Source organism: Melitaea cinxia, chromosome 9 (genome assembly GCF_905220565.1).
Source record: "Melitaea cinxia chromosome 9, ilMelCinx1.1, whole genome shotgun sequence".
Taxonomy (NCBI): domain Eukaryota; kingdom Metazoa; phylum Arthropoda; class Insecta; order Lepidoptera; family Nymphalidae; genus Melitaea; species Melitaea cinxia.
This window is the reverse complement of record NC_059402.1, coordinates 4,345,012-4,372,744: the sequence shown is the minus strand read 5'-3', so window position 1 is coordinate 4,372,744 and position 27,733 is coordinate 4,345,012. Positions and strand designations below refer to the sequence as shown.

Below are 27,733 nucleotides of genomic sequence, written 5' to 3'. Positions count from 1 at the left end.
AAAAAGGCCTAAAATTCTTAAATATATATTTCATTATTAAATTGTATAAAATATTTAATGAAGAACAATAAAAATGACTGGGTTTCAAGTATATCCAAAAATTTTATGTACATTTATTGATTCTATAACTTTGGTATAGATGCTTAAAGTCAAAAGCTTTTCCAATATCTTAGAATAATTGTGTTTCATACATCCACAATCAGAGGCATTTGAAAAAAAAAAACCCGGCCCAAACATTTTAAAAGTTATGCAGGCATAAATATGTTTTTAAATAAAATTACTTAATTCATTCATATTAAATAGTTATTGACTTAACGTATATCTTATCTATCAATTTACCTATCTATTAAGCCTATAACATCTCAAAGCTGGTCATAGGCCTTTTTTTCTATATGTGAGAAGAATCGGAGCTTAATTCACCACTTGATGACACTTGATGACAACGTATTTTAATCTAAATACACTTTAAGTATACTTACTATACTATTTCGTAGTATTCTTTACTATTTACAGTTATTACAGCTTTGCTCAGAACAAAAGTAAAATAAAATAAAATATTGGAATATTGTTGGGTTTCAAAATTGTCGTTCTTTTGTTCCTAATATACGTGTAAATGAACTTTAAACTATTACATGACATTTTATGATTCTTTTCAAGTATCAAAAATAATCTTAAATATGTTGCTTTGTATTTGGTGCCTATAGTCTATATCCAAGAAAAAAATAATGCAAAAAATAGTAACGAAGGACTAAAAGCGAAGCATTCATAAAGTGATTTAGATTAAATATACAAACATTGTGTGCGATATCATATTTAAGTACAAAGTGTACAACAAATAAAAATTTATGACGAATATTGAAGTTTAAAATCGAATCATTTTAAATTATTTATTCTAATTTCGGTTGTTCAGGACCACTTCATCTCGAACGGATAAAGTTTTCGTTGTTGTTAGGCTTTTTGATAGTTGACCTCCGCGATTAAGTAAGTATCTGAAAGAAAAAAAAAATATGTTTGTATTAGTTGTTCTGGGCTTTTTATTTATTAATTATTTATTAAATATTTTATTGCACAAAAAATACACGTAGAAACATAACATAATAATAAGGTTTATGGCACTATTTTATTCATGCAAATGATTGTTGTTAGATTAAAGACGTCCTTTTTAAACTCAAATGATTTTTGGAACTTTAAACCATACTTTTGTTAACGCACTAAAAAGAAAAGGCTCGAAAATTAAATTTGTAATAATTACGAAGTAAAAAAGAATCATACATGTTAATTTAATAAAACAGAAAAAGGGTAGCAAAAAATAAAAACGAAAACTTTGTTTAATAAAGTATGTGCTCAGAAATTAAATATGATCATTCTTGAAAATTATTGGTCGTAGAAGTGAATTTATCAATTATAGTATTTGCACGCGTATAGTAAACACCTTCTATCTCAGCTGCCATGTTATTTGCAGGGTTAGTTAAGAAACAAAGCGAAGCTTTACGCTTTTTTGTGACCTCTTAGTTCCAACTCAATTCAATGTACCTTGTTACTGTTATTGATTCCTTCTTTGATTTTTCTTAACGTATGTCATTTAGCAGCCATTCATTCGATTGAACTCTTCAGACATTTCATTTCTGACTCTCATTAAACTAACTTATCATAGTTTACTTTATAGTATCCATTATTAAATTATGATGCAAAAGTCGTGGGGTTTTTGAAGATCCGTCTTCGTTATAAGTTTGTCGTTCTGATACTGCCACTTTCGGGACAGTTAGTTCTTATTGTGACTAAGCTATCTCTTTGCTTGTAGCTCCTGAGATTATGTACAATTTCGTTTCTATGATACACTGTCATGCTTCCCATTTCTTGTTTTCTCCGTAGTATACCTTCTTTGATCCTAAATGAAATTTAAAATTCGTATACCATACTTAATGATTTTTAAATAGGAAAAATCGATTACGATGGGGCTTCTATTGTTTAAACTTATATTTTGAACATTTTATTTTTAAAAAAATTTTAATCATGCATTTGTTATAATTTTCCTGTAGGAAGTATTGTAGTATAATTGTTGTAGACTGTAGTTTAAAATTTAAAACTTTTAAATAAATGAAATTGAAGTTCCACCGTATTCTATTGACAACGAAAGCAATTAGGTACCACAAAATAGTAAATGAGAAAAATGTATAATCCACCTCCTACTGACCTCTTCTTCATTAGACCGAAGATCTTGCGTTTGCAGACAAATATGATGAAAATAATGAGACCGATAAGGACGTTGTACGAGTCAACAAAGCGCCAGATGTAATCAGCCTTTGGATAAAGGGCACTGATCACCTCCAGTAGCCAATTGATACCCATCACGATGAATAACTTGACGTAAAGAAGCAACCTGAAATAGAAGACAACAATTTTTTAAAATGAGAAAATGACGAATTTCAGAGAATTATTTAACGTAAAATTAAATTTTATTTGAAATAATTTATTAAAATTGAATAAAATATAAAATAAATATGTATCCAAGTTTGCGACGACTGGGTTGCCAGTAAAAATGGAAGACTATGAAATTAGAAGAGGCCAAATACATAGACATGACACTATTTGCTACCATGAGATATTATTTATGTATCTCATGGTATATATTTTTGTTGTATGATTCATAGAACGAATGCTTACCTCTGTCTTTCTTTATTCTGTTTGTCATGTCTGGCACTTTCTTTGCGTTTCAGGACAGAAACTTCCTTTTTAATTGATGCGATCTTTACTGCAGTCAGTACAAAGAACGCCATGTTTGCAAACCATAGAATTACTATCGGACCGTATAAATACAGCAATCTGCTTTTACCTGAAAAAAAATCCCAAATATGGAAATATAAAGAGGAGTGTAACAACAGAAATTTTGAAACTAACTATCCGAATAAAAAAAAAATAAATCTCAGTCAGTTACGTAAATTGTCTTTGACGAATGTAAAGTTTTTGTTATTTTAATCGCGTATTCGAAATTTCCTATTATTCAGTTCCTTAATTTTCATTTGTTGTTAACTTAATTAGCCTCCATCATTCAGTGTTTAATTTATCATTGTTTTTTTGTTAATTTTATTTATATATTACATGACCAGCTTAACTGAAAAACAAAATCCCTTTGTAGATGGTAGAGGAAGTTAAAATACAAATGACTAATGACACATTGTTAGTAGACTGATAAGGTAGATATTTGAACAACAATAATTGTGTTGTTTGTGGATAAACAGGAAAACCCGTAAACGATTTAAAACTGCAATCGATAAAAATATGAAAAATTAATTAAATAATTTCAAGCTAATAATATAAAATATATTACGTAACCTGAAATATTTCAATTTAAATAAAAAATCAATTATTTTTTCCTTAATTTCGTGAAAATAATTAATAAGTCGAGCGTATGGTCGGCAACGCGTTAGCGATACTTCTACTGTTTTTGCTATCTATAAACAAATCAGGTTTTTTTTTACAATCAGGTTGGTAAAAAATATGGAATAAAATTAAATAAAAATAGTCATTACGCTATATGAAATATATGTAATTCAGAAATCTATACATATAATAAAATGGTAAGAAAGTCAAAACTGTACATTGAATATTTTTTAAAAGAATACTTGTGGGTGTAATCTACAATCGATACCGACCGAAGCCAAAAATATAGTTTTTAGAATTTTTGTCTGTTTGTCTGTATGTATGTCCGGGATAAACTCAAAAAGTACTGCATGGATTTACTTCAAATTTAGCACGAAAATTATTAAGAAGTCGGGTCAACATATAGGCTACAAATTATCACGCTATCACCTACAGGGAACGAGCAGTGGACTTTTATTTCTTCAACGCATTCTGTAACAACGTGTAATCTAACGACGCATATTTGAAGGTTGTTATTATGTTAATAACCATGCTATAAGCTAGCTTCATACTATAAATAAAGACATTCCGTAGTATATTTAGTATCAGCATTGCACCCGTGCGAAGTCGGGGCGGGTTGCTGGTAGATAAATAAAGGAATAATCAACGAATTGCGTGTAAGGTCGTCAACGCGCTTGCGATGCTCCTGGTATTGCAGGCGTCTATAAGCTATGATAATCGCTTACCGTCAGGTGAGCCGTACGTTTGTTAGCCGATCAATTGTGTGAAAAAAAATGTGTCATGATTTATTTCTACTATTAGGATAGCAAATAAAGGTACGATCTACCTGATGGTAATCGGTACAATTAAAATCCACGGGCCTATGCATATTGTTAAACATAATGCATTATAATTATGCTTATCCTACAGGCGAATTTTTTACTAAAACTACAGATCAACAGTCCTGTGTCTGCATAGTAAAGCTAGGAGTTTATAGATATTTAGCAACTTTAATTTATTTAGACTAATTTCCCTTACCGTATCCATCAATATTATAACACACTGTTTCCCTATATCCTATCCATCAATATTATAACGAAATAATTGAAGTTACTGTTTAATTACCAGTTAAGAAGCATCCTTGGTGTCTCAACAGTGGTAGTAGAGGATGTGGTGGAAGGCCAGAGAACTCCAGAGCAACCATTAGAATGGTGAGCGCAGTTGGGAAGCCGAAAGCGTATACCGAATACGCAGTGAATTTAGCTTGCATTGACAAATTTTCCACGATCATACCGCGTTTACCGCTGAAATTTTATTAGATAAAATTATCTATAATATAAAAATGAGTCGCTGAATGTGTTGCTAAGCGCAAAACTCGAGAACGGTTGGACCGATTTCGTTAATTCTTTTTTTAAAATATTCCTTGAAGTACGAGGATGGTTCTTACGGAGAGAAAAATTCAAAAAAAAAAAAAATTTAAATTTCCTGAAAAAGTCTAAAAACAACACTTTTCTATACTCTCATACAAAAGATTTGTGATAATACTTAAAAGTCAATTTGAACTTTAATACCATACGATAAAGTTTGTGTTAGGCGATACGAAGTTCGCCGGGTCAGCTAGTTATTAATAAAAGCAAATGATTCACATAAAGAGAATCGGTGGTACCTTCATTAGCAACAATTTATTTATTAGAAAGACCAATTTAATTTTTATTTCAATACGACTATTGTATAAATTATTGAAATCGATATGCAGATCGAACATCTTTATAATCTGAATAACAATAGATAGTTGTCTTTTAACGTGAGTTTAGCTTACGATAAATACAACTCATTTTTGCGGATTTCCAAATATATATATAGTTATATAACTAAAGTATTTACAGGTTACAGACAATTTTAGAGGTGTGTTTTTTAATTGTAATACATTCAGACGGAAGTGATGCTTTTAACATCATTTTTGTAGTTCAATAATTGTATATAATAAATTACATCCAGGAGTTAGAGCTGACTGATCGTAATCTTACGACGACCGCTCTGGTGTAATATTCGTAAGAATAATTTTTATCCTGACAATAGCAAAAAAGGATGCTACCTTTCAGAGATTCGTTTCTATATAAATTATTGTTAAATAGTCATGTTAACTGCTAGAAAATGCAATAGCGTGAAGGCCGCTTTTGCAAATACATTTAGTGTACAATATAGTATTTAAATAAATATTATGCACAAATATACTGTACCTGAACGTCCACCAAATGTCGAAGCACATCACGTTCAACCAGAAGAAAGCAGCCAGCAGCGAAAAGTAGATCGTGATCGCTGAAACGTAAAAAAAAATATTCTTTCATTTATTTTTATGTCTATATTTCCAATAAAGTTATTATATTTCTTATTCGGCTCAACTTGTACTTGTTTCTGCTACTAGGGTTACTTCAAAAGTATCTTTACAAATACAATAAAAAATATCTAAGATTTTTATTTTTGTGTTACCCACATTAGTAATTCTAAACATTTTTGAATATCATATCAAAAATTGACCGCTCCAGCGGGGTTCGAACCCGCGTCTCCGACTGACCGTGTCGGCGCTCTAGCCAATTAAGCTATGGAACGATGCACCCGCTCGAGCGAAATTTTCGATATGATGATTTTTATATTCGGTTTAAGCGAACCGTGGCGCCGTCTATAGTGAGCTCTTTACAGAAACCCGTAACTATTCAAAGTTTCATATTACAATGAAAATCTTTGACAGGAGACGACACCGTGCTATTTTTAATATCTAAGATTTTTATTTTTGTGTTACCCACATTAGTAATTCTAAACATTTTTGAATATCATATCAAAAATTGACCGCTCCAGCGGGGTTCGAACCCGCGTCTCCGACTGACCGTGTCGGCGCTCTAGCCAATTAAGCTATGGAACGATGCACCCGCTCGAGCGAAATTTTCGATATGATGATTTTTATATTCGGTTTAAGCGAACCGTTAATTGGCTAGAGCGCCGACACGGTCAGTCGGAGACGCGGGTTCGAACCCCGCTGGAGCGGTCAATTTTTGATATGATATTCAAAAATGTTTAGAATTACTAATGTGGGTAACACAAAAATAAAAATCTTAGATATTAAAAATAGCACGGTGTCGTCTCCTGTCAAAGATTTTCATTGTAATATGAAACTTTGAATAGTTACGGGTTTCTGTAAAGAGCTCACTATAGACGGCGCCACGGTTCGCTTAAACCGAATATAAAAATCATCATATCGAAAATTTCGCTCGAGCGGGTGCATCGTTCCATAGCTTAATTGGCTAGAGCGCCGACACGGTCAGTCGGAGACGCGGGTTCGAACCCCGCTGGAGCGGTCAATTTTTGATATGATATTCAAAAATGTTTACAATAAAAAATGTTTATTTTAAGCACCCCGTTGACGCAGTATTCAGTGACTCTGCTTTCTGCTCTGGGAGTTGTAGGTTCGATTCCAACCCCGAGTGTCGGTGTAATATATGTATTTATTTATATTATATGTACGAGTATATTTACAATTAATAAAATATTAATCTATAACAGTATAACGACGACCGTGTGTCATACACAAAGTAAATATTTATTTTTATAAAGTGACTAGCTGACCCCGCCAACGTTGTTTTAATGTATGCTATTAACCCCCTTAAACCCCCTCCCCACTATAACTTAGGCGCATGAAAAATAGATGTTGGCCGATCCTCAGACCTACCCGATATGCACACAAAATTTCATAAAAATCGGTCCAGCCGTTTCGGAGGAGTATGATGACTAACATTGTGACACGAGAATTTTATATATAAGATTACAATCACACATTTTGAAATTTAAAGCATATTATTAATATCTTCTAAAATAACTGACGCCTTAAATTATTATTGGCTTGATTAATGTTTACTAAAACAATTATGCTAATAACTATAGTTAATGACGAACAACAACAAGTTGGGTATAACTCTAACTCTACCCATGTGACCACACTTAAATTTAAATAAGGCCCCATGACTTATTTTCTTTACGTATGTTACCTCATAGCTTTTTAATGGGTGTAACTTATGTTTGTCGTCTGGTCTTATTTAAATTTGATCGAGATATGAGAAGTATCTGCTTTTTGAATTATCCCTAATATGCTGAACCAATATAAAGCCTAACTGAGGTAGGGCACAGCAGGAATTTCCAGCTCAAAATCTGGAGCAGCCCGACTGGGGTAGTACCTCGACCTTACAGAAGATCACAGCTAAATAATACTGTTTTTAAGCAGTATTGTGTTCCTGTTGGTGAGTAAGGTGACCAGAGCTCCTGGAGGGGATTGCGGATTGGGTTGGCAACGCGCTTGCGATGCTTCTGGTGTTGCAGGCGTCTATAAGCTACGGTAATCTCTTATCATCAGGTGAGCCGTACGCTTGTTTGCCGACCTAGTGATATAAAAAAAAGCATATTTGACTAACTACGTTGTATTGCTTGTCGAAATAAATTGAAGTCGGTATTTTTTCGTTTGCAATCAAATGAAATTATAAATTTAATTTAATATTACTGCATTAAAAACAATATTATGTTCGTATTCACGTGGTCCCCGTGTGAAAACACGATAGATACAGATAAAATTACTTGACTATAACAATTGTTTATGATTAGCTTAATTAAGAAAAACTGTACCACCTTCGAGTAATTCAATGGATTTCCTCAACGACCACGGTATAATTTTGCGCTTTGTCACTTGCTTAACGGTATCTGTTTATTCAAATGAGTATTAAACAATTTTTAATATCATATCAAAAATCGACCGTTCCAGCGGGGTTCGAACCTGCATCTCCAACTTACCGTGTCGTGTGCTATTAGCCAATTAATCTATGGAACGATGTAACCGCTAGATCGAAATTTTTGATATGATGATTTTATATTCGGTCTAAGCGACTGAATAGTTACGAGTGCTGTAAAGAACTCACTATAGACGGCGCCGGTGTGTGGATAGCACAAAAATAAATCATACGAATAAAATGAGTATTTATATAAAATACTTGTACTACTAATCCATAACCTTGCATTAGTAAGGATAATATATTTTTATTGTTTTATTACAAACCATCTGGATCTTAAAATCTTCATCAATGATTGTTAACCTCTAAATTTGCGTTGGCTAAAGTAAAATTGACTGCTAAATTGAAATGTACATTTTTAAGTTACTTTTATAATATCAGAAATCGAACAGTGAAAGTTGTTTATATGTTGCGTGTATCCTTATCACTTCAGCCTCTCGCAGTTCAATGCTGGACAAAGGCCTTTACAAGTTCATGCCAAAAACGGCGTTAACTCATGTGTTTTGCCCATAGTCACCACGCTGGGCAGGCGGGTTGGTGACCGCAGAGCATCCTTATAGACGATTAAATTGTTTTAATTATTTTTATTAATATCAAGACATTAAGATTATTATAAACACATTATAGGCTGATGTATGTGTGTGTGTGTATAAACACATTAGAAAGTCACAAACAATGATCCCTTTTGAATTGATATATTGTAGCAGCAATATTCTTAACAGCTCGAATAATGTAAGTTTTATTACGTCCTGGAGAGACAATTGACAACTATTATGTTGTATATGTAACTGACCTAGTAACTCTTTTATCGCCATTTTTTTATTTACTTTTACGCAAACCTTGACCTGACATAAAATAGTTTATTTAATTTGATGTCGTCTTTCGGAAAAAGAATAAGGTTTTAGGCAAGATTAAGAAGTTTAGGAAAACTTCGTACAGAATACTGTGTCGAAATCATATAAATTCAATAATAATTATCATTAAATAATAACAATGTATTCTATCCACAAAGCAATATTATAAGGGCAAAAAATAGAATAATGTGTGCTATTTGAGAACAAAGCTGTCAAAAGCATGATATGATTTATATCAGCTTCAAACATTGTCATTGAAATTTATTTAAAAAATTTCAAAGCGTTCCATTTTAATTTGAGTCTGGTTTAAATTAACGATCACAACATCCATGACAGTTCGTAACTGTTTATTATTACTGCAATTTATTGTCAGAAATTCGAAATTCAAAATCAAGTTACTTTATTCAAGTAGGTTTTAGTGAGTAAGAAACCGACAGATATGTTGCATTTATTAGACACTAATACAGAAAACAGAAAATTAGAAAATTACGAGTATTTATTAAATAAAAAAACCAAATATCGGGACATGCTTTTACAGGCAGGACGTCTGTGGTAGACGTTATTTTCGGGGATGTAATTTTCAAGGAAAAATGACTCATACGTTGAGTTTGCAGATAAAATTAATCAGATGTCAATTTTAGTTGGTAGCAAAATACATCATTTATTGTATCTAGAATTTGAGACATTTTCGTCATTTTACGCATATACAAAACATGTTTAAAATACAACGATATTCTACTAATATTATAAATAAAATCGTTTATGTCGATTTAAGAAAGGATGTTGTTTTACGTGAAAGCTACTAGCAACTACTGGACTAATTTATAATAAAAATTGTGTTCGCAGATAGTGATTGACATGGATTTTGAGTGCTGACCTTCAACTTTACTTTTACGGATATATTCAAAGATATGATTTATTTATTTATTTATGATGAGTACTAAATGTTTTTATGTATTACTAGCGGACCCGGCAGACGTTGTCCTGCCCGGAAAACAGCTACCAAATTTGATAGCTTACATACCGATAGCAGCGCCACCTACCGGGTCCAATTGAGACAAAAACTACCATATCTTCCAAGTTAGACTAAATTACAGATGCTTAAAAATTGGATAAAAATTGGTTCAGTAGTTTCGGAGTTACATACATTTAAAATTTTCATTGTTAACGCCCACCCCCGAAATCCTTATTGGGGACGAGTTATCATAAAATCCGCTCATTGATCATTTCTATGTCACATATATAGGAGATTCGTACCAAATTTGGAGTCGATAGGAGTTATAGTTTAAAAACGGGAATTTTCCATTGTTAACACCCCCGCAAGAATATAATAAGTAATGTGAAATAGCTAGTTAATATCATTTTACTGTATGTAAATTAAATTAAAATGCGGTCTACGATTAAGATCAATTTATTCATTAATAACTTACGTAAAATGCACCCTAATATATTATTTAACATGAATTTTATTGAATAACAATAAAGTTCAAATTGACTCTACATTTTACATACATACGTTTGAATGGGAAAAAGAAAAGGGCTGTTTTTAGGGTTTTTCCGGAAATTATTCGAATGTTTCTCACCTTTTAAACCTTCCCTAGACTTCCACGAACATTTTAAGACAAGATAAGATAAATCCGTTCAGCCGTTCTCGAGTTTTAGCGAGACTAACGAACAGCAATTGATTTTTATATATATACATTATTGTTATTTTTGTACTGCACAAAATTATATTCTGCTGCGTTTGATCGCAATCATTGCTCAATATCCGTGCCGGTCGACACATATAGCTAAATATTCAGAATAAAGGAGGAGTCTAATTTTAACTACGGTATTTCGTTAAATGAAGTTACAGAGGTAAAAACGCGAGATAATGCTAGTTTTATCTAGTTTTGTAATTACAACTTGATATATAATTAAATATTGCATGCAAAAAGCCTTACAACATGTTATGGATTATGCAGCTAGTAGGATTGCTCATATAACATTAATTTATATAATTCTTTAAATACTGTACTGGTTGTGATAAAATATATAAAGTTTCTGTCTCTGTTTTCTGTTTCTGTTCTTACTGATAACGTATAGTTGAGTAATTTTTTTAAATTTCTTGTTGAATTGAAATTTCTTTGGACACATGAGGGTAAAATGTTTACGGAAGAAACGGCAACGTTTTGATAAAACGGCAACGTTATTGTCGATGGCCCTGGAACGGAAATCTAAAGCTTTAGATTTGTATAAATATAAATGAGACTTAAAAATTAGTTAGCCAAAGAAATTTCACTTCTGACATGTGTACTTTGTACGCACGCACTTTTTTTAATAAAAACATACGAAAGGTATATAATTATGCTATAAAGATCAAGTTAAGACAAACGGGAATGGAGAACTAACGATACACAATCGATGATCCAAGAAAAGAAATCGCGTTGGTCGCTTAGTGAAAAATATTTTAGATGGTCACATAGTATCGTGGTCGTTGTAATAGTTACTTTCTACTACTTACAATTCCTGGTTAAAACCAGAAGTAATTATGATAAAATAAAAAATAAAACAAATCATAAAACGTATTTAAGTTTTACTTTGAAATTTTTTTTTATGAAAATAATAATAATAAAATTTATTTATTTTCTCACCACAATATTGTAAACATGACATTTGATAGGTACACAATAATACGAGCATTTATATTGTGGGAGACTGGTGCTTACGCTAGGCACACCCTAATAAAGTACATTTCAATTATTATCATTAATACGGGTATTAACAATTTTGTTGTAAACAATAATAATAATAATAATAATAATAATAAAAACTCTTTATTGTACACCAAGAGTGAGCAAAAATACAAAAATAAAAACAGGAGTTAAGTACAAAAGGCGGCCTTATCGCTAATGAGCGATCTCTTCCAGGCAACCTTTGGGTAAAGGAAATGGTATATATGTAGACAGTTTAGGTGTACAGTTTTACCTAAACATATACAATATATTATGAGATAGGAAATTTATGTATTTATATCTAAGTTTAGTATATTTTATATTACTCATAAAAGCTAAGTAACAGTACCTATTGCAGAACACAAAATGAATATGATTAGATTGCATTGTTGAAACAATTTTAGAATATAAAAATTACAATAACAGTTGCAAATTTCATTGGTCGATAATTTGGCGTATTGCAATAGACATAAACTTTTTTAAAAATAATGACTAGTGATATATAAATAATACATAACACGTTGCCGGACAAGACGTGTATAGTATATTGACAATTTGAATTCGATAAACGTTCTTGAAAGTCTGTCCAATACGTGAACCTTTTTTGAACAACGCATGTACAACATTGGAATTACCTAGCATTTTTTATTTTGATTTACTTTTGAGTCAGTATGGTGTTGGCCTAATCTATAGATGATGTTGACGCAATTCTTCAACCTATAAAAAGTCAGTAATAAAGTTAAGGGACTTTCACTAGTAGCCAGCTGATGTAGTAAGGAGTAACATAAGCTACCTTTATTTTAGAAATATATTTATTTTATAACTTCACGAACTAAATAATAACTATTTTGTTGAATTTCACGTCGATGAAGCCGCGGGCACAGCTAGTTCAAAATAACTAAGTACGTGGAGAGATACTTGTTAAAATAAAAATGGTACGACGAGAAATATGTGCTCATTTCCGAACGACTCTGCACTTAATTGTATAATTCTTTTTTTGTGTTCGTTATTGTCAGAACAAATAGTATGTTACATTATACCCGGCTACAAAAAAATGCACATCGACTTTTTAACTCAATTCCAAAAAAGGAGGAGGTTCTTAATTCGATTGTATTTTTTGACTTCCAAAAAATAGGTAAAAAAACTTTTTAAGTTAAACGGTTTTATGTTAAACATACATTGCAATGTTTAAGATAAATGTACTAAAAACCAAAAAATAATAAAATAGATACAGTCGTGGGAATTATAAACATATGCATAGACTAGACTAAAATAAAACCGTGGGGCACGTCAATTGTCTACAATCGTTGATTAAAATGTTTGTTTTGTAATGTTACACTATAATTAGGCAGTTGTTCAACCGACAACGATGGATGTGTGATAAGTAGGGCTAGAGTGTGGAAACAAGCTAGCAAGCTCGATTATAAGCGAGTTTTAGGGTTTCATAGTGGTGAGCGAGTAGTACTTTTATCATATGTTTTGTCGATTAAAGACAAACTACGAGCAGTGAAACGATTCCTCGCCAGCCAGCAGTGTGAATGTCCAACGATAAACTAGTTGAAACATCTCTTTTATTTACATGGAGTGTATAATTATTGGAATTTCCATGAGCAAGAAAATAGTAAGTAATTTCCTCACCGTCTGCGGGCCAACTGCCTATTTTAACGACGAATTAAACGATTCTTCTATCGCACATTAAGTCGATAATTTGTAGACAATTGACGTGCCCCACGGTTTTATTTTAGTCTAGTCTATGCATATGTTTATAATTCCCACGACTGTATCTATTTTATTATTTTTTGGTTTTTAGTACATTTATCTTAAACATTGCAATGTATGTTTAACATAAAACCGTTTAACTTAAAAAGTTTTTTTACCTATTTTTATTTTCTAGTTTTGAGTTTTTATTTCGCATTCTGTTTAATTCATTTAGTGCTTCATTATTGTAAGGCCCATCTTAAATATTGAGATTGTATAGTGCACTGTATTCTTCTTGTCAAGCCCTTTTATTTGATACCCATATTGGTGGGATTGATAAAAAATTGTTATCAGACATTTGGTAGCGGCGGCCAGCTTAGATTTCAATTTTGCATAGTAAATTGTATTCTACTTGTTGAGACCTTTCATTTGATACCCATGTTGATGGGATTGATAAAACCTAAGTTATCCGCCATTTTGTAGAGGCCGCCATCTTGGATTTCAATTTTTTATAGTATATTGTATTCTGCTTGTTGAGCCCTTTCATTTGATACCCATATTGATGGGATTAATAAAACATAAATTATCCGCCATTTTGTAGCGGCGGCCATCTTGAATTTATAATGATAATAAATAAACATAATTGTATTGTCACCAAAATCCAAAGTGTATACAAAATTTCAGATTAATCGGTTGACAGGAAGAGGGTGAAATTTGAATTACTAAATTTGACCCAAGAATAAAAAATAAAACAAACGGGGTGAGCTAAATAAAACCGTTTAATAATAAAAAGGAGGAGGTTCTAAATTCGATTGTATTTTTTTATGTATGGCATTACCTCACAACTTTTGACTGGGTGAACTGATTTTGAAGATTTTTATAATCGAAAGGTGGTGCTCGTCACGTAGTGCCATTTATTGCGATCTAACAAGTACTTTTCGAGTTATATCTAATAATGCGTATTCTCTTGACTATTTTTTCGTCGACCTACGTTGTATTATATACCGCTTATATTAAACTTGTCACTGGGATTCTTGATTTAATCGAAAGCTGGTGCTTGTCTTTGAGTACCATTTAAATTTGATCGAGATCTGATGACTACTTTTTGAGTAATCTTTAATAACGGGCATATTTTTTCGTCTACTTACGTTGTATGTCATCTATGTAATTGAAGTCGCTCTTTTTTTTGATTGCGGGCAAACACCATTATGTTAAAAAACAATCTGCTAATTTCGACTGCGCAAAACGTTGTCTCTGACGCACATTACCTATGTGTCTTATTCGACTGTCAGTATATCGTATGACAGATCTAATAGTGTAAAATCCATGAAATATAAAACAGTAAGTTTTTCTGATTCCGTGGTGAAATGCCAAGTACTCCAGACCTTTCTTTTTTTTAACGGCAAAATATATACAATACAATATTACACTGAATATAAATGACGTAGTATATAATAATGACGTCTTTGCCTTTTAATAATTTAATAGTTTTGAATAATATACGCATAAAGTGTATTTTCAAAGACGATAAATAAATGTCAAGGTCAAAAATTGAAAGAGGTCTTAGTCCGATACGTTAAAGGTTTTTCCCTGGACAGTTACATACAGCCCTTTGGAACGTCATTACCAAACATATCATAATTTATTCGTATTAGATTCAATAAAATATTTTTTATTTATCCACTCGAGTTGATACACATTTATTAACATGTATATGGGTACAGAATTTTCATGAATACAAGTCATTGAAAAAAAATGTATGTGTATAAAATAATAATAAACAAATATATTTTGATTTTAGTTTTATTATCCTAGTAAATTATGATTAATTAAATTTTAAGAACATTTTTATTTTCACACCGTTATTGTTAAGGAGTAAACTCTAAACTAAGTACTTTTTTAATATAACTTTTTGATATCATAGTAATAGTCGAGTAATCGAGACAAGATACAAAAGTAATACTCGAATAATCAAGTATCTGATGTCATTCAAAAATGTTTTCTTTCACGACATACGTATATGCATTCAGCCTGTAATATCCCGCTAATGGACATAGGTCTCTTTTTCCATGTCGGTGAAGGATCGTAGCTTAGTCCACAACTGCGGGTTGAGGGATATATTCGCTACTATGAGTAACAATCGCTATGAGGTGTATATGATAACAACCGGGCTTGACGTGCTGTCCTAGGCACGGTGGGGAGCCCCACGAGGACAGACATCCAAACTGTAAGAAATATTTGTAAAAATAAACATCCATCCCGAGCGGGAATCGAATCAACAAAACGTCGGTGTGTACACGCCGACACGACACACGCACTACTACCCCAGAGCGGGTGTTATACTACTGCTGCTACTATATAATTGTTATGTGTAATATATATTATGTGTAAGATAATTTCCCGCTCGCGGCTTCACCCGCTTGGATTACACACTTTTGGCTGTTGGCCTATCAGTGATAACTATGATCCACGTACGATCCAGTAGTTTTAGGGTTTATATTTTTGAGACTGGTTTTATTTAAAATAACACGACAATTATGTTTTTAAAATCCGGAAAATAAAGTTAACATTGTGTGTAATTAATGCCTGCCTACCCACCCTATTATAATTCTTAACTCATGTTATGATAATGTTAAGGACATTTAAACGTTTTTCTTTCACTTCCTGATGACGTTTTAAGGCAGGTTTTTTTTGGTATCTATTTTATATGTCAGTATTGGTACGGTTCCTGCCTATCAGCTCTGGTCACTTTACTCATAAAGGAAATAACACTGCTTAAAACCAGTGTTATTTAGCTGTAAACTTCTGTAAGGTCGAGATACTACCTCAGTCGGGCTGCTTCAGATTTGAGCAGGATATTTCTTGCTGTGGCCTACCTCAGTTAAAGTTAAGTACCTTAGGTACGAGTATATAATTGTACTATATGTGGAAAAGGCCTTCTCGTTAATAATATTATATAATAGTAAATTACGTTGTTAGTAAAATTAGAACCTTGTAATGAAAAATCGTTCCAGCGTGGATTGAACCTGCATCTCTGACTTACCGTGTCGGTGCTTTAGCCAATTTAATTTAATAGCTTTAGCCACGGTCGCTTAGACCGAATATAAAATCATCATATCAAAAATTTCTATCTAGCGGGTACATCGTTCCATAGTATCCATCTTTAAATCGGTAAAAAAAAAAAAAACAATAAAACTCATGTGAAATGTTAATTCTAATTCCCTTGTTCACGTTCGTTGGCGTCGAATATCAAAAATATTGTCCTTGTTGCACACTGTAGTTATGAAATAAACATAGCTGGCAAAATTCCATGTTTTGGGCATAAATAAATAAGTCAGTCATAGCATGTCATTCATATAAATGTGGGTTTCGATTGAATCTCAACAACTGTGAAACAATTACTACTGGCTACTATTTATTTACGTATTTGAGTGTATTCATAATGAGACACATAGTTTGTTGATGTGTAATTACCATTTACTACACCCATTGTAATGCTGAGTCATGATAGTGTAACAATACTGTTGAGAGTTACAAAGAACATTGTAGTTCTAAATAAAACTATTATAGGTAACTTCGGATGATGGTTTTGTAATCTTAGTCATGGATGCTCATTGATGGGTGTAAAGAAAACCTTATTAATTTTGTAAGTAATTATACTGCTATTAAAAACCGCGGACAATAATTAAAAACGGTAATTAGTATTAACAATAAAAGACAACTCTAAAGAACCAAATGTAATTAATCAAAATTTTATGCTTATCTCTAAATTAAAAATTTATTTTAAAAAATTCATGTTAAGAATTTTATTTTCGTAATTTAATGAGTCATTAACTATCAAATATATTTTAAATGTTAATTGATTTGAACTCATTCTCATAAATAAACTAGCTGTGCCCGCGCCTTAGTCGAGAGTTCGAAGAGTTAGAACATTAAAAAAAATCTAAAATAAAAGTAGCCTAAGTTACTACTTATTATATCAGCTGGCTGCCAGTGAAAGTCTCGTCAAAATCAGTCCAGTTATTTCAGAGATTAGTCGGAACAAACATACAGACAGATAGACAAAAATTGTAAAAAAAATGTTATTTTGGTATATGTACCGTGCATATATACATATGTACTTATTGAGTAAAAAGCGGTTACTTTAATATTACAAACAGACACTCCAATTTTATTTATTTGTATAGAATTATAGTTATAGATATTAGGTATACTATGTATCGTTTGTAATATCTCTAAGTCGTAGCGAAACGTGTGGAACTTTGATCCCACTTGGGAAATGTCCAAAAGCCTTGAATTTATATGTTTTAAATTTGAGTATAGCCCTTACGATTATAGAACGAAATAGTTTTAATCGAAGGTCGAAAACGTAGAAGACGCGTTTGTTAATAAAATTCCTTGAGAGTGTCACACAGATCTTTACAAACTGAGCGCTTAACATCAATTTAAAACTATTTTTAACCGACTTCAAAAAAGGAGGAGGTTACTCAATTCGACCGACGGGGATATATATATATATATATTATGTTTGTTCGGCCGATAACTTCGTCGTTTATGAACCGATTTTGATAATTCTTTTTTTGTTGGATAGGAGATGTTTCTGGGGTGGCACCATGATAAGAAAACTAGAATCTGATGATGGGATCCCAGAGAAATCGACGGAAACCCAAAAATCCGCATAACTTTTTACTGGGTGTACCGATTTTGATGATTTTTATTTTAATCGAAAGCCAATGTTTATCATGTGTCACACTTAAATTTCATAGAGATCTGATTACAACTTTTAGAGTAATCTTTGATAATGCGATTTACTTGACTATTTTTTCGTCGATCTACGTTGTATTACTTGTAGATATAATTGAAGTCGGTTTTTTTTTCGTCTGCCTGCAAACACAATTATAATATCAACAAGAGAACATAATATTGGCAGTCGTAAAATTATGTGTAAAACTTCTGCGTTATTTTAAAATAATTATAGCCGGAACAAACAGACAGACAGAGGGACAAAAATTGAAAAAAATGTTATTTTGGTATATGTACCGTATATAAATCCATATATGCATTTAGTAATAAGCGGTTATTTTAACATTATAAACAGACACTCCAATTTTATTTATTTTTGTATAGATCATCATCATTGTTGTATTGCAAGCAATGAGGCGACAAACTAAATTATATTACCTTTTTAGATTGCCTTACGCGTTCGAACGCAAACTAACTTTAATAAATAACGTAATAAGCCACTTCTGGGATATCGATGTAATTGCTAATGCTTCTGTTATCGCTATCAAAATTCGGTAACTGATAAATGATAAAAACATACCTGGTACAAGCGTGAAGTTCAAAATGATTATGTATTTATAATAAATTGTTGTATATTTTCAAAAAGACAAAAGTCAGTTTGTTGAAATGCGTAATCGCTGTTATTACGTTTTGAAATACTCATTTTATGGATATTATGTTAAATACCGTTTGTATGTAGATGCATAATAATCACTATGTTGTGACAGTGGTTTTTAAGTTTTTGCTATATTGTTAGCAAACCTATCATATAATTTATTCAGTAATTTTTACAGTTATTAATTTGAATAATTATCGTGCATAAATATAGCAGTTGAACCATAAACCTGTTTTTTTTTCTTTTATCTATTCTTGTTTTAGTTCTAAATATCGCTTCAGACACAAATTAAAAATCCGAAATCGCACCTTAGTCCTATCTTTCAGGACTGAACCAATAAAAATAACCTAATATAAAGTAACCTAATCTAACATCTCAAAAAAAAACCTTGAACATGTCACAATCAGTAAAACTAAAAATTGTAATACTTACAGAGACCAACACAAGTTTTGACAGCAATGTTATCTATTTTCAACAATATCTGCATGGTTGCCATGCCGACGAATCCGACGAACAAACAGAGCAAGTACGCCATCAACACGCGACCGTGCAGGTTGCGTAGCTCGGGCAACCAGCCGTACACCGCCACAGTCGCCAGGATGAACACGCACGATATTATCATACCTTTGAAAAATAACACCGTACAGGTTAAGAATGAGAACAACAAAGATATAGGGTCTGGAGTAAAAGTATTACAAAATTTAAAAATAACACAAAAATAATGTCACTTAAGTTTAATGACCTTTACATTTTTATATTTATGTGTATTTGAACTGCGCTGTTGTATAGCGTTATATCATAACATAACAATACACTTTATTGTACACTAAAACAGAAATGATAGATATCATACAGGCGGTATAAAGTATAAGCTTTTATTTATTCACTTTATCGTCAAGAAAGATAAAAAACTTTACTAACGCCACTACATTTTTCTCTCGAATATATTTTTTTTTGTGATTTGTTACTTTATATTATTTTATATTCTGAAACCTTATCAGATGGTTGCTGTTTACAATCATAAGTAGTGATGTGGAACTACCATCACATCACTCAATCAGCAAACACAAACTCAATCTAGCTAAAGAAATTGCCTGTTTGTCGAAAAAAAAAAATTTAAAAAATCAGATATACCTATTGTTACAGTTTATCTGCTAGTACCTTTATGCTAATTTTATCTGCTTCGTGGAGACAGTTTCTGTTTAATACCATGTCCACTAAAGTTTGTGCTGTAATAAAATACCTACATTCCCTATATACCTATGTTCTTATATCGAAAACATAGTATGGTTGATTTTATTCTAATTATTTTACTCAATAGAGGGGCACTGAGTAAGGCTTAGTTTTCAAGTATTTGAAAACGAGTGTGCCTTAGGTAACACAACTGAAGTAAAAATTTTTTATCAATAGGCCTACACTGTGTCTTAGATTTACGAAACGTAACTGGCTATAAGAGAAAGAGAGAAAGAAACCACGTGCTCGTACCTTTCTCTCTTGCTCCTTTCGCCTCACTCGATCACACTTTTCGTAATGCTCTCATCACGCATTCAAGCGTACGTAAAGAAGTTTTACTTCAAAAACACAAAAATTCTTACAAGTTGAACTGAAAACATAATGTTCCTCTTCCTTTTCCTTCATGAAGCAGACCAAAGCGTCAAAACTAGTCGCTCTGTTACCATCGTAATCTTCATGAATGAACGTGTCAACGCAGTACTTGTCAGGACCTCGCAAGATCCGAGGTGGGATGGAGGATTGGTCCTCGATGTACAACTGTCCATCCTGTAAGATAGAATAGATAAATAAAACTACATAAATATATATTAAAGAAAAACAGCTGAAACGACTAAATGCCTCAAATATTTGTCACTAATTCCAAATTATATTTTTGTGCCGTTTGCAGTCGAAACACTTGGACCTTGGAGTAGCAGAGCTAAAAATTTTTTAAAAGAGATAGCTCTTCGCCTTATTGCCTCCATTGGTGGATAATAGGGCTGGTACATTTTATGCCCAGAGAATCGGGAATCGGCGTAACGATTGAACCGGGAAATGCTGCCAGCATTCTTGGCACCATTCCACGCGGACAAAACTTTTACTATAACTAATCTGTAAATATTTAGTTCTTAAGTTTTGAAATCTAAATATGTATAATATTAACGTCTCACACTCAACGCCCCCCTATTAAGATTAAGTCTGTTTCGGGGGTTCGAAAACACAAACAATACGCACAAACATAAGCACAAATGCCCAGATCGCGGATCGTAGCAACGTTTTTGATGTTTTTAATTATACGACTTTAAAAAGAGGAGGAGGTTCTTTATTCAAAAACTTTTTACTGGGAGTACCGATTGTTATAATTCTTTTTATATTCGGAAGTTTATGCTTATCACATCCTATGTAAGTTTGAGCGATCTTTTGAGTTAATTGATGGCGACTATGTTAATTTCATTAATTGTAATTGAAGTATGTAAATTGAAGTCGGTTTTTTTTTTGTTTGAAAACAAATACAATTACTTAATTTACCATAAATAAGTTATTATTATTGGTCAGTTGTATGATCTGACTCTCTATTGAAGTCAGTTTAGCGCCAGATGATTAAACTAAGCAGAATAACGTCTGCCAGTATCATTAATATATAATCTATAAAAATGATATTGCATTGTTACCTTTAGTGATAAAGTTTTAATGTTTAGTGTTTTTTAAATAAGTCTACAGAACTATCATTTAGTACGTTAAATTATCTATTGTATGTAGAAATTCTATTGTTAGATAACCTTCTTTAGTGAGTATTTGGTTAAGATTTATTCTGTCTATAAGTAGTACCTTCTACCCATTTTTGGCATATAGAAACATTAATATATTATCATGCATAGGTGATAAATATTAATCATAAATAAGGATACATATTTATCATTTACTAGGGTTGGCTTCCTACTTCGCTCGCAAATTTTTGCTAACTTTACGATCAAGAAAAAAGAATTGATAAATTGGACATTTTGTATATTGTGAAAACTATATGTGATTTTACTCAACAAGCCTGTCAACGGATTTGAATAATGTGTCAAATCCTGGCGCCGATATATTTTTAAGAAATTGGTTTATACATTTTTTTATACTGGACATCAAATGAAAATCTACTTATTTTATGAGACATATACATCTAGTTATTGAAGAAATGTACATCGACGACGATTTGGCAAAATTGCAACTGGCTGATACGCTAATGTTCACAGCTAGTTTTCTTTATACAATTCAGGAAATACAGAAGACTTTTGAATCCAAAGCCGTTTTACTTGTCAGATTAATAATATTAAATATATCCTTATAGTTTTCTACTACTTTAATTGTAACTAGAAATATAGTCACTATGAAACATTTAGACCGTTGAGCAGCAGTGCTAAAAATATTTTAGAAGAGATAAATCGCTTTATTACCTCCACTAATGATAAGAGGGCTGGTGAATTTTTTGCCAAGAGAATCGGCAGCGATTCAAAATGATTTATATCATAACTACTGTAAATATTTAGTTCTTGAGTTGTGAATTGTAAATATGTATAGTATTGTAAAATTTTAGTAAATTAAATAACCCATAACGTTACATGCCGGAATAGGTAATGAACACGCGAAGTGATGATTCCACTATTTTTCATCAAGTTATTACATTTTAACAACTTCGCAATATTGTATTCGTGTAGATAATTACGAAAATTTGAAAAATGTACTAAAATTTCTTTGTTATTTGGATATTTTAATGACTATAGCATTATAACGCGTATCCATATTCCCTGTAGATATTAACATTTTATGTAATTAAATTGTCTGTTTCCACATAATAGTGTCACGCCTTTATAATGTTATTAACTGTGGTAGGGCACAGTAGGAATTATCCTGGTCAAAATCTGTCGACTGGGGAAGTACCTCGATCCTACAGAAGATCACAGCTACATAATACTACTTTCAAACAGAGTTGTGTTTCTGTGGTGAGTTAGGTGACCAGATGGGACCTGGAGGGATTGGGGGTAGGGTCGGCAACGCCCTTGCTTCAGGTGTTGCAGACTACGAGCCGTACACTTGTTTGCCGACCTAGTTGTATAAAAAAGGATTTGAAAGTTTTCAAAAGATATTTTAAAATTTAAAAGGGTTACACTTTCCACCTGAGCTTGTGACTATAATTTCATTCTACGTAAGAAAATACGAGGGACAAAATTGTCTCGAAATTCTAACGTTTATTATTCTTTTTAATTTTTCTCCTACATAAAATCTAAGTACCAACCTCCAAAATCCTCACACGAAATCCAAACACTCATGCGAATGTTATCTCTTTCTATAATCTACGATAAGTGTTACAGTTATACTATAAATTATATTCCTGTTGCAGATCTCTTTCGGCTTTCACCAGACTCAATTTCCCTCGTGTTCTAACTAGTTTTATACTATCTATACAAGAATATACTACATTTCTCTACATCATTTCTAATATGTTAAGGCTTTGAAATATTTAGTGTAGTTTTTCGGGTCACAATATATGTGAGCGATAAATTCCGAACTACTGAACCAATTTTTATCAAATTTTGTACGCATCAGTAATTTGGTCCAACTTGGGAGATAGGGTAGTTTTTATCTCAATTGGACCAGGTAGGTGGCGCTGCTATTGGTATACCCTTACGCTTCAGCCTGTAATATCCCACTACTGGGCATAGGGCATAGGCCTCTTTCCCGATGTAGAAGAAGGATCAGATCTTAATCCACCACGCTGCTCCAATGCGGGTTGGCGGATATATCCCTACTATGAGTAACGATTGCTATCAGGTGTACATGTAACAACCGGGACCGACGGCTTAACGTGCTCTCCGAGGCACGGTGGGAGACCCCAGGACTACACAAACACCCAGACCACGGCAAACACCTGTATGGCCAAGACAAATGTTTGTCATGTGCGCTATTGGTATGTAACTCCGAAACTACTGAACCAATTTTTATCAAATTTTGTAAGCGTCTGTGATTTGGTCCAACTTAGGAGATAGAGTAGTTTTTATTTCAATTGGACTCGGTGGCGCTGCCATCAGTATGTAATTAAATTGTATTAAAAGTACCTATTAATTTATCTCGTAAGAGAGTCACTGTTGAGTTTCTTACATATTCTTCTCAGTAGAATCTACATTAAGAATCGTTGGTAGCTTTACGTTAATTATAATTAATTTACTAAATATTATTTTAATATACACTTTGTAAAATGACGTCTTTTAAGTTTTAAGAATCATATCTCAAAAGAAACTTATGATTTGTATTTGGTTTTTGTTAATATTAACCTTGGAAGAGAAGCAAAAAACAAAAAACAAAAACTCAACAATCCACAATTCATATCACTATTATTTTTTATTGTCTAAGAAATCGGAATAGCGCTAATTTAACAATTAAATAGTTATATACAAACTCAGTAAAAAAACCAGTACCGGTATAGTTTTGTATGTGTTATTGTTTTTGATGGTGAATACGTTATTTTCTTATTAAATTAATAGTGTGGTAAACACGCCGCGTCATTAACAACTATAAAATGCAAAATCTTATCTATCTATATTATATTCATACTATCCTCAAAAATTAGGTTTGGTTTTTAAAAATGTTTAAAAATTCTCGTCACAAAAAAATGTTTTTCTTTATCGGAAAGGTACCGCAAATATCCTATGAACGGTTTTTAAGGGGATTGAAACTGACGATAAAACAGAAGTTTCGGATACGGCCATGAGTTTATTATCTTAAACTTAAGAAATTATGGAAATAAAAGCTTTTGATTTTTTGTCTACACTATAGCCTAAACAAAATTTATACCTTACGTAAATTTTGATTTAGTTGTGAAATGAAAAATTAATTGATTAATTTAGTTAACTACTATCGACATCATACGCTCAACAACGCTCAACAGTAAAACGCCAAAATGACTTTCGTATGCAGATTTGATCGAAACGGATTGTGAGTACAAGAAATCAAATTAATAACGTTAACATGTTTTTTTTATATAAAAAATCATTACATAAGTTTAAAATGTCAATTATGTAATTAAATCTATAATATAAAAATGAGTCGCTGAATGTGTTGCTAAGCGCAAAACTCGAGAACGGTTGGACCGATTTCGCTAATTCTTTTTTTAAAATATTCCTTGAAGTAAGAGGATGGTTCTTACGGAGAGAAAAATTCTAAAAAATAAAAATTTTGGTAAAGCTTTAGATTAGGTAAAACCGAATTTCGGGACCGTGGGGGGATGGGGGGGGGAGAGGGTGGGGAACGCTACCCCTGGTACCACTGTCACACCTCGGAACCCCATGGTTATGGAGATATCCATGGTTAAAGTTTTGAGGTTAGAAGAGGAAGAATTTCGAAAGGTAGAGGGAACGCTTGGCTCCGGCGCTGCGGGAAGTGCAGCCCTTCCGCCCTTGCGTGCGAAAGCACGCTCACTCATGCTCCGTTCCGCAGCGGAGGCTGGTCGCCTTCGGCGACCAGCCTCAGCCGCTCCTCTACGCATTCGTTCGCGCGCTTTCGCACGGCGGGCGAGGGCTGCCCTCCCTCCGCGCCTCCGCGACACAAAAAAAACACTCTAGGGGTAGGACAGACCAAGACCACGTGGACAGTGGGGTGCTCCGATTCGGTTTTGGGTATTTTTCGAATTTCTAAACCTATATTCTAGCACGCAATGTTACTAATTTTATTAGAATATTATGTCTGACGCGTTATTTTGTTTAAAAATGTCGATTTGTCAGTCGTTAAGCGTCAGTTCGTATCGTTTGTTGCTCTTGCAATCGAGATCGTTTTTACGTAAATTTGTTCGAAAATAAAATGTGAAAGTTGGTGAATGGAGCATATGAGTGCACTTCCCGCTGCACCGGAGTTAAGGTGGAGTCAGACACGGAGCTCTAAGGTATTGTAATATCTCTGAATCACGTAAAGTTAACCCCAAAACTTCAAACACGATATCTTCGAAACCACGGGGTTTACGCGAAACGCACACTACGGGGGGCTAAAAAACCCACCCTCCCCACCACCCTTTACCCTCCCACCCCCATTTCACCCCATAAATTGGAGGCCACTTAACTAACGCATGACCAATTCTTCTTCTAACCTCAAAACTTTAACCATCGATATCTCCATAACCATGGGGTTCCGAGGTGTGATAGTGGTACCAGGGGTAGTGTTCCCCACCCTCCCCTCCCCCATCCCCCCACGGTCCCGAAATTCGGTTTTACCTAATCTAGATCTTAGCCAAAATTTTAAATTTCCTGAAAAAGTCTAAAAACAACACTTTTCTATACATATTTTCATACAAAAGATTTGTGATAATACTTAAAAGTCAATTTGAACTTTAATACCATACGATAAAGTTTGTGTTAGGCGATACGAAGTTCGCCGGGTCATCTAGTAGTAAATATAAATTATAATATATACTTACAGATCTTACTTCAATTCTTTTTTTATACAGTTGCTTCAATCGTATGCGATTTTCATTATCAAGGCACTGTGGTTTTTGGAAATCAATGTGAAAATAGTCTGATATATTGTGACTTTGTACTCTCAAATACTCGTCTACAACTCGAATGTTAAACGGTTCCGCTACTTCTTCACAACGTTTGATCTTTGAATTGTACCCCATTCCATGTGGGCAACATTTTAGGATACATATTTCTTTCAAACATAAACAGGATGAGATCGTTCCATTATCAGTGATATATTCAGACGGGGTGTACGTATGGCCATCGTAGTAAATGTCACCATTTGGAAAACGATTTCCAGTTGTTATATCCACGACGTTATTTTCGTCACACGTTAAATTCTGTGATGCACTATTTGATATGATTATCAATAAACATAACAATTTCCACATTTTTAACGTTCATTAAATTATTTCACGTTTTCGTCACGTGTTTTGCTATGGCACTGATGACATTTTTTTTGTACATCGAGGTAATAAGTGTGTTGTGTATACAATTAAAATAAAATTACTCATTGAGGATTTTCCGCACTGGTGCGCAGTTGAAAAATAAAAAATGTTAATACACTTTGGTTTTACGTATTAATTTTTCAATTGTATTTGTAAACAAAAAACATTTAATGTGTAAATCATTAAGGTATCGCACAGGTGCTGTATAAAAACTTGGTCGTGGTGGTTGGACTGTAAATCATATTGTAAGTCATTTTAATTCATACGTTTTAAAACTTAAATTGCTTCTTTCTGGTAAGAATCCCAAAGCAGGATCAGTCGATTTTTATACGTTTTCTTAAAAAAAAATCTAGCGCGATAAAAATATTTTTATGAGAAATAATTTCATACGTCATAGGACAAATGACATATGCTTCCGAATTTATATATAGATTTATTTGAGACTAGTGTTAACGTGCGTCAATTTATAAATTTTTTACATAATATTAAATATTTTTCTTTGCTGACGAGTCTAATACTGGCTTGAAATCGACTTAGAACAGGTTTTACTGGGTTTTTCGATATAAATGTACGCTCGTTTACATAAGTATAAAGTACCGTATATTAATAATGTATTTTCTTGTTTTAATATAATAATAACAAATATGTTTAATATAAATCAAAACGTATAATGTTAAGTTAACCTTCACAAACAGGTTGTAGCCAAAGTGTATTTACATTTACTCTTTCGAGACAAAATTAATTAAAATTGATGATACAGACGTTTTAAAAAATGAATTATTAAGAAATATAACACATACAAGACACTAATAAGTTAGTCAAACACTCACACTTATTTCATTATCAGACACTTAGTAATTCCAAAAATTCCGTGAACGGTAAGTTTTACGGCAAATGTGTATAACTTTACCGATGACGTATACACGCGTTATCATCTCGAGATCTGAACTACG

The 27,733-nt window shown here is 32.6% G+C and overlaps 1 protein-coding gene across 1 annotated transcript; it reads right to left on the bottom strand.

Annotated features, from left to right (window-relative positions):
- Positions 1-12: 12 nt before the first annotated feature.
- On the bottom strand, positions 13-27,733 carry LOC123656488 (G-protein coupled receptor Mth2-like). The gene is made up of 10 exons (XM_045592164.1): positions 27,611-27,733; positions 26,292-26,861; positions 20,449-20,632; positions 19,286-19,477; positions 5,601-5,679; positions 4,486-4,664; positions 2,665-2,833; positions 2,195-2,380; positions 1,534-1,888; positions 13-989 (listed from the first exon to the last, which is right to left on the bottom strand). The coding sequence occupies exons 2-9, from the start codon at positions 26,721-26,723 to the stop codon at positions 1,723-1,725; spliced, it is 1,587 nt and encodes a 528-aa protein (XP_045448120.1). The 5' UTR covers positions 26,724-26,861; positions 27,611-27,733; the 3' UTR covers positions 13-989; positions 1,534-1,722.

Bases quoted from the DNA above. Each gene is read 5' to 3' on its own strand.
- LOC123656488 (XM_045592164.1), bottom strand. From the start codon at position 26,723: ATGTGGAAATTGTTATGTTTATTGATAATCATATCAAATAGTGCATCA. The intron at 2,381-2,664 runs GTAAGCATTCGT...CTTCTATTTCAG, and splicing joins CAGAATAAAGAAAGACAGAG to GTTGCTTCTTTACGTCAAGT. The intron at 1,889-2,194 runs GTCAGTAGGAGG...AATTTCATTTAG, and splicing joins TTCGGTCTAATGAAGAAGAG to GATCAAAGAAGGTATACTAC.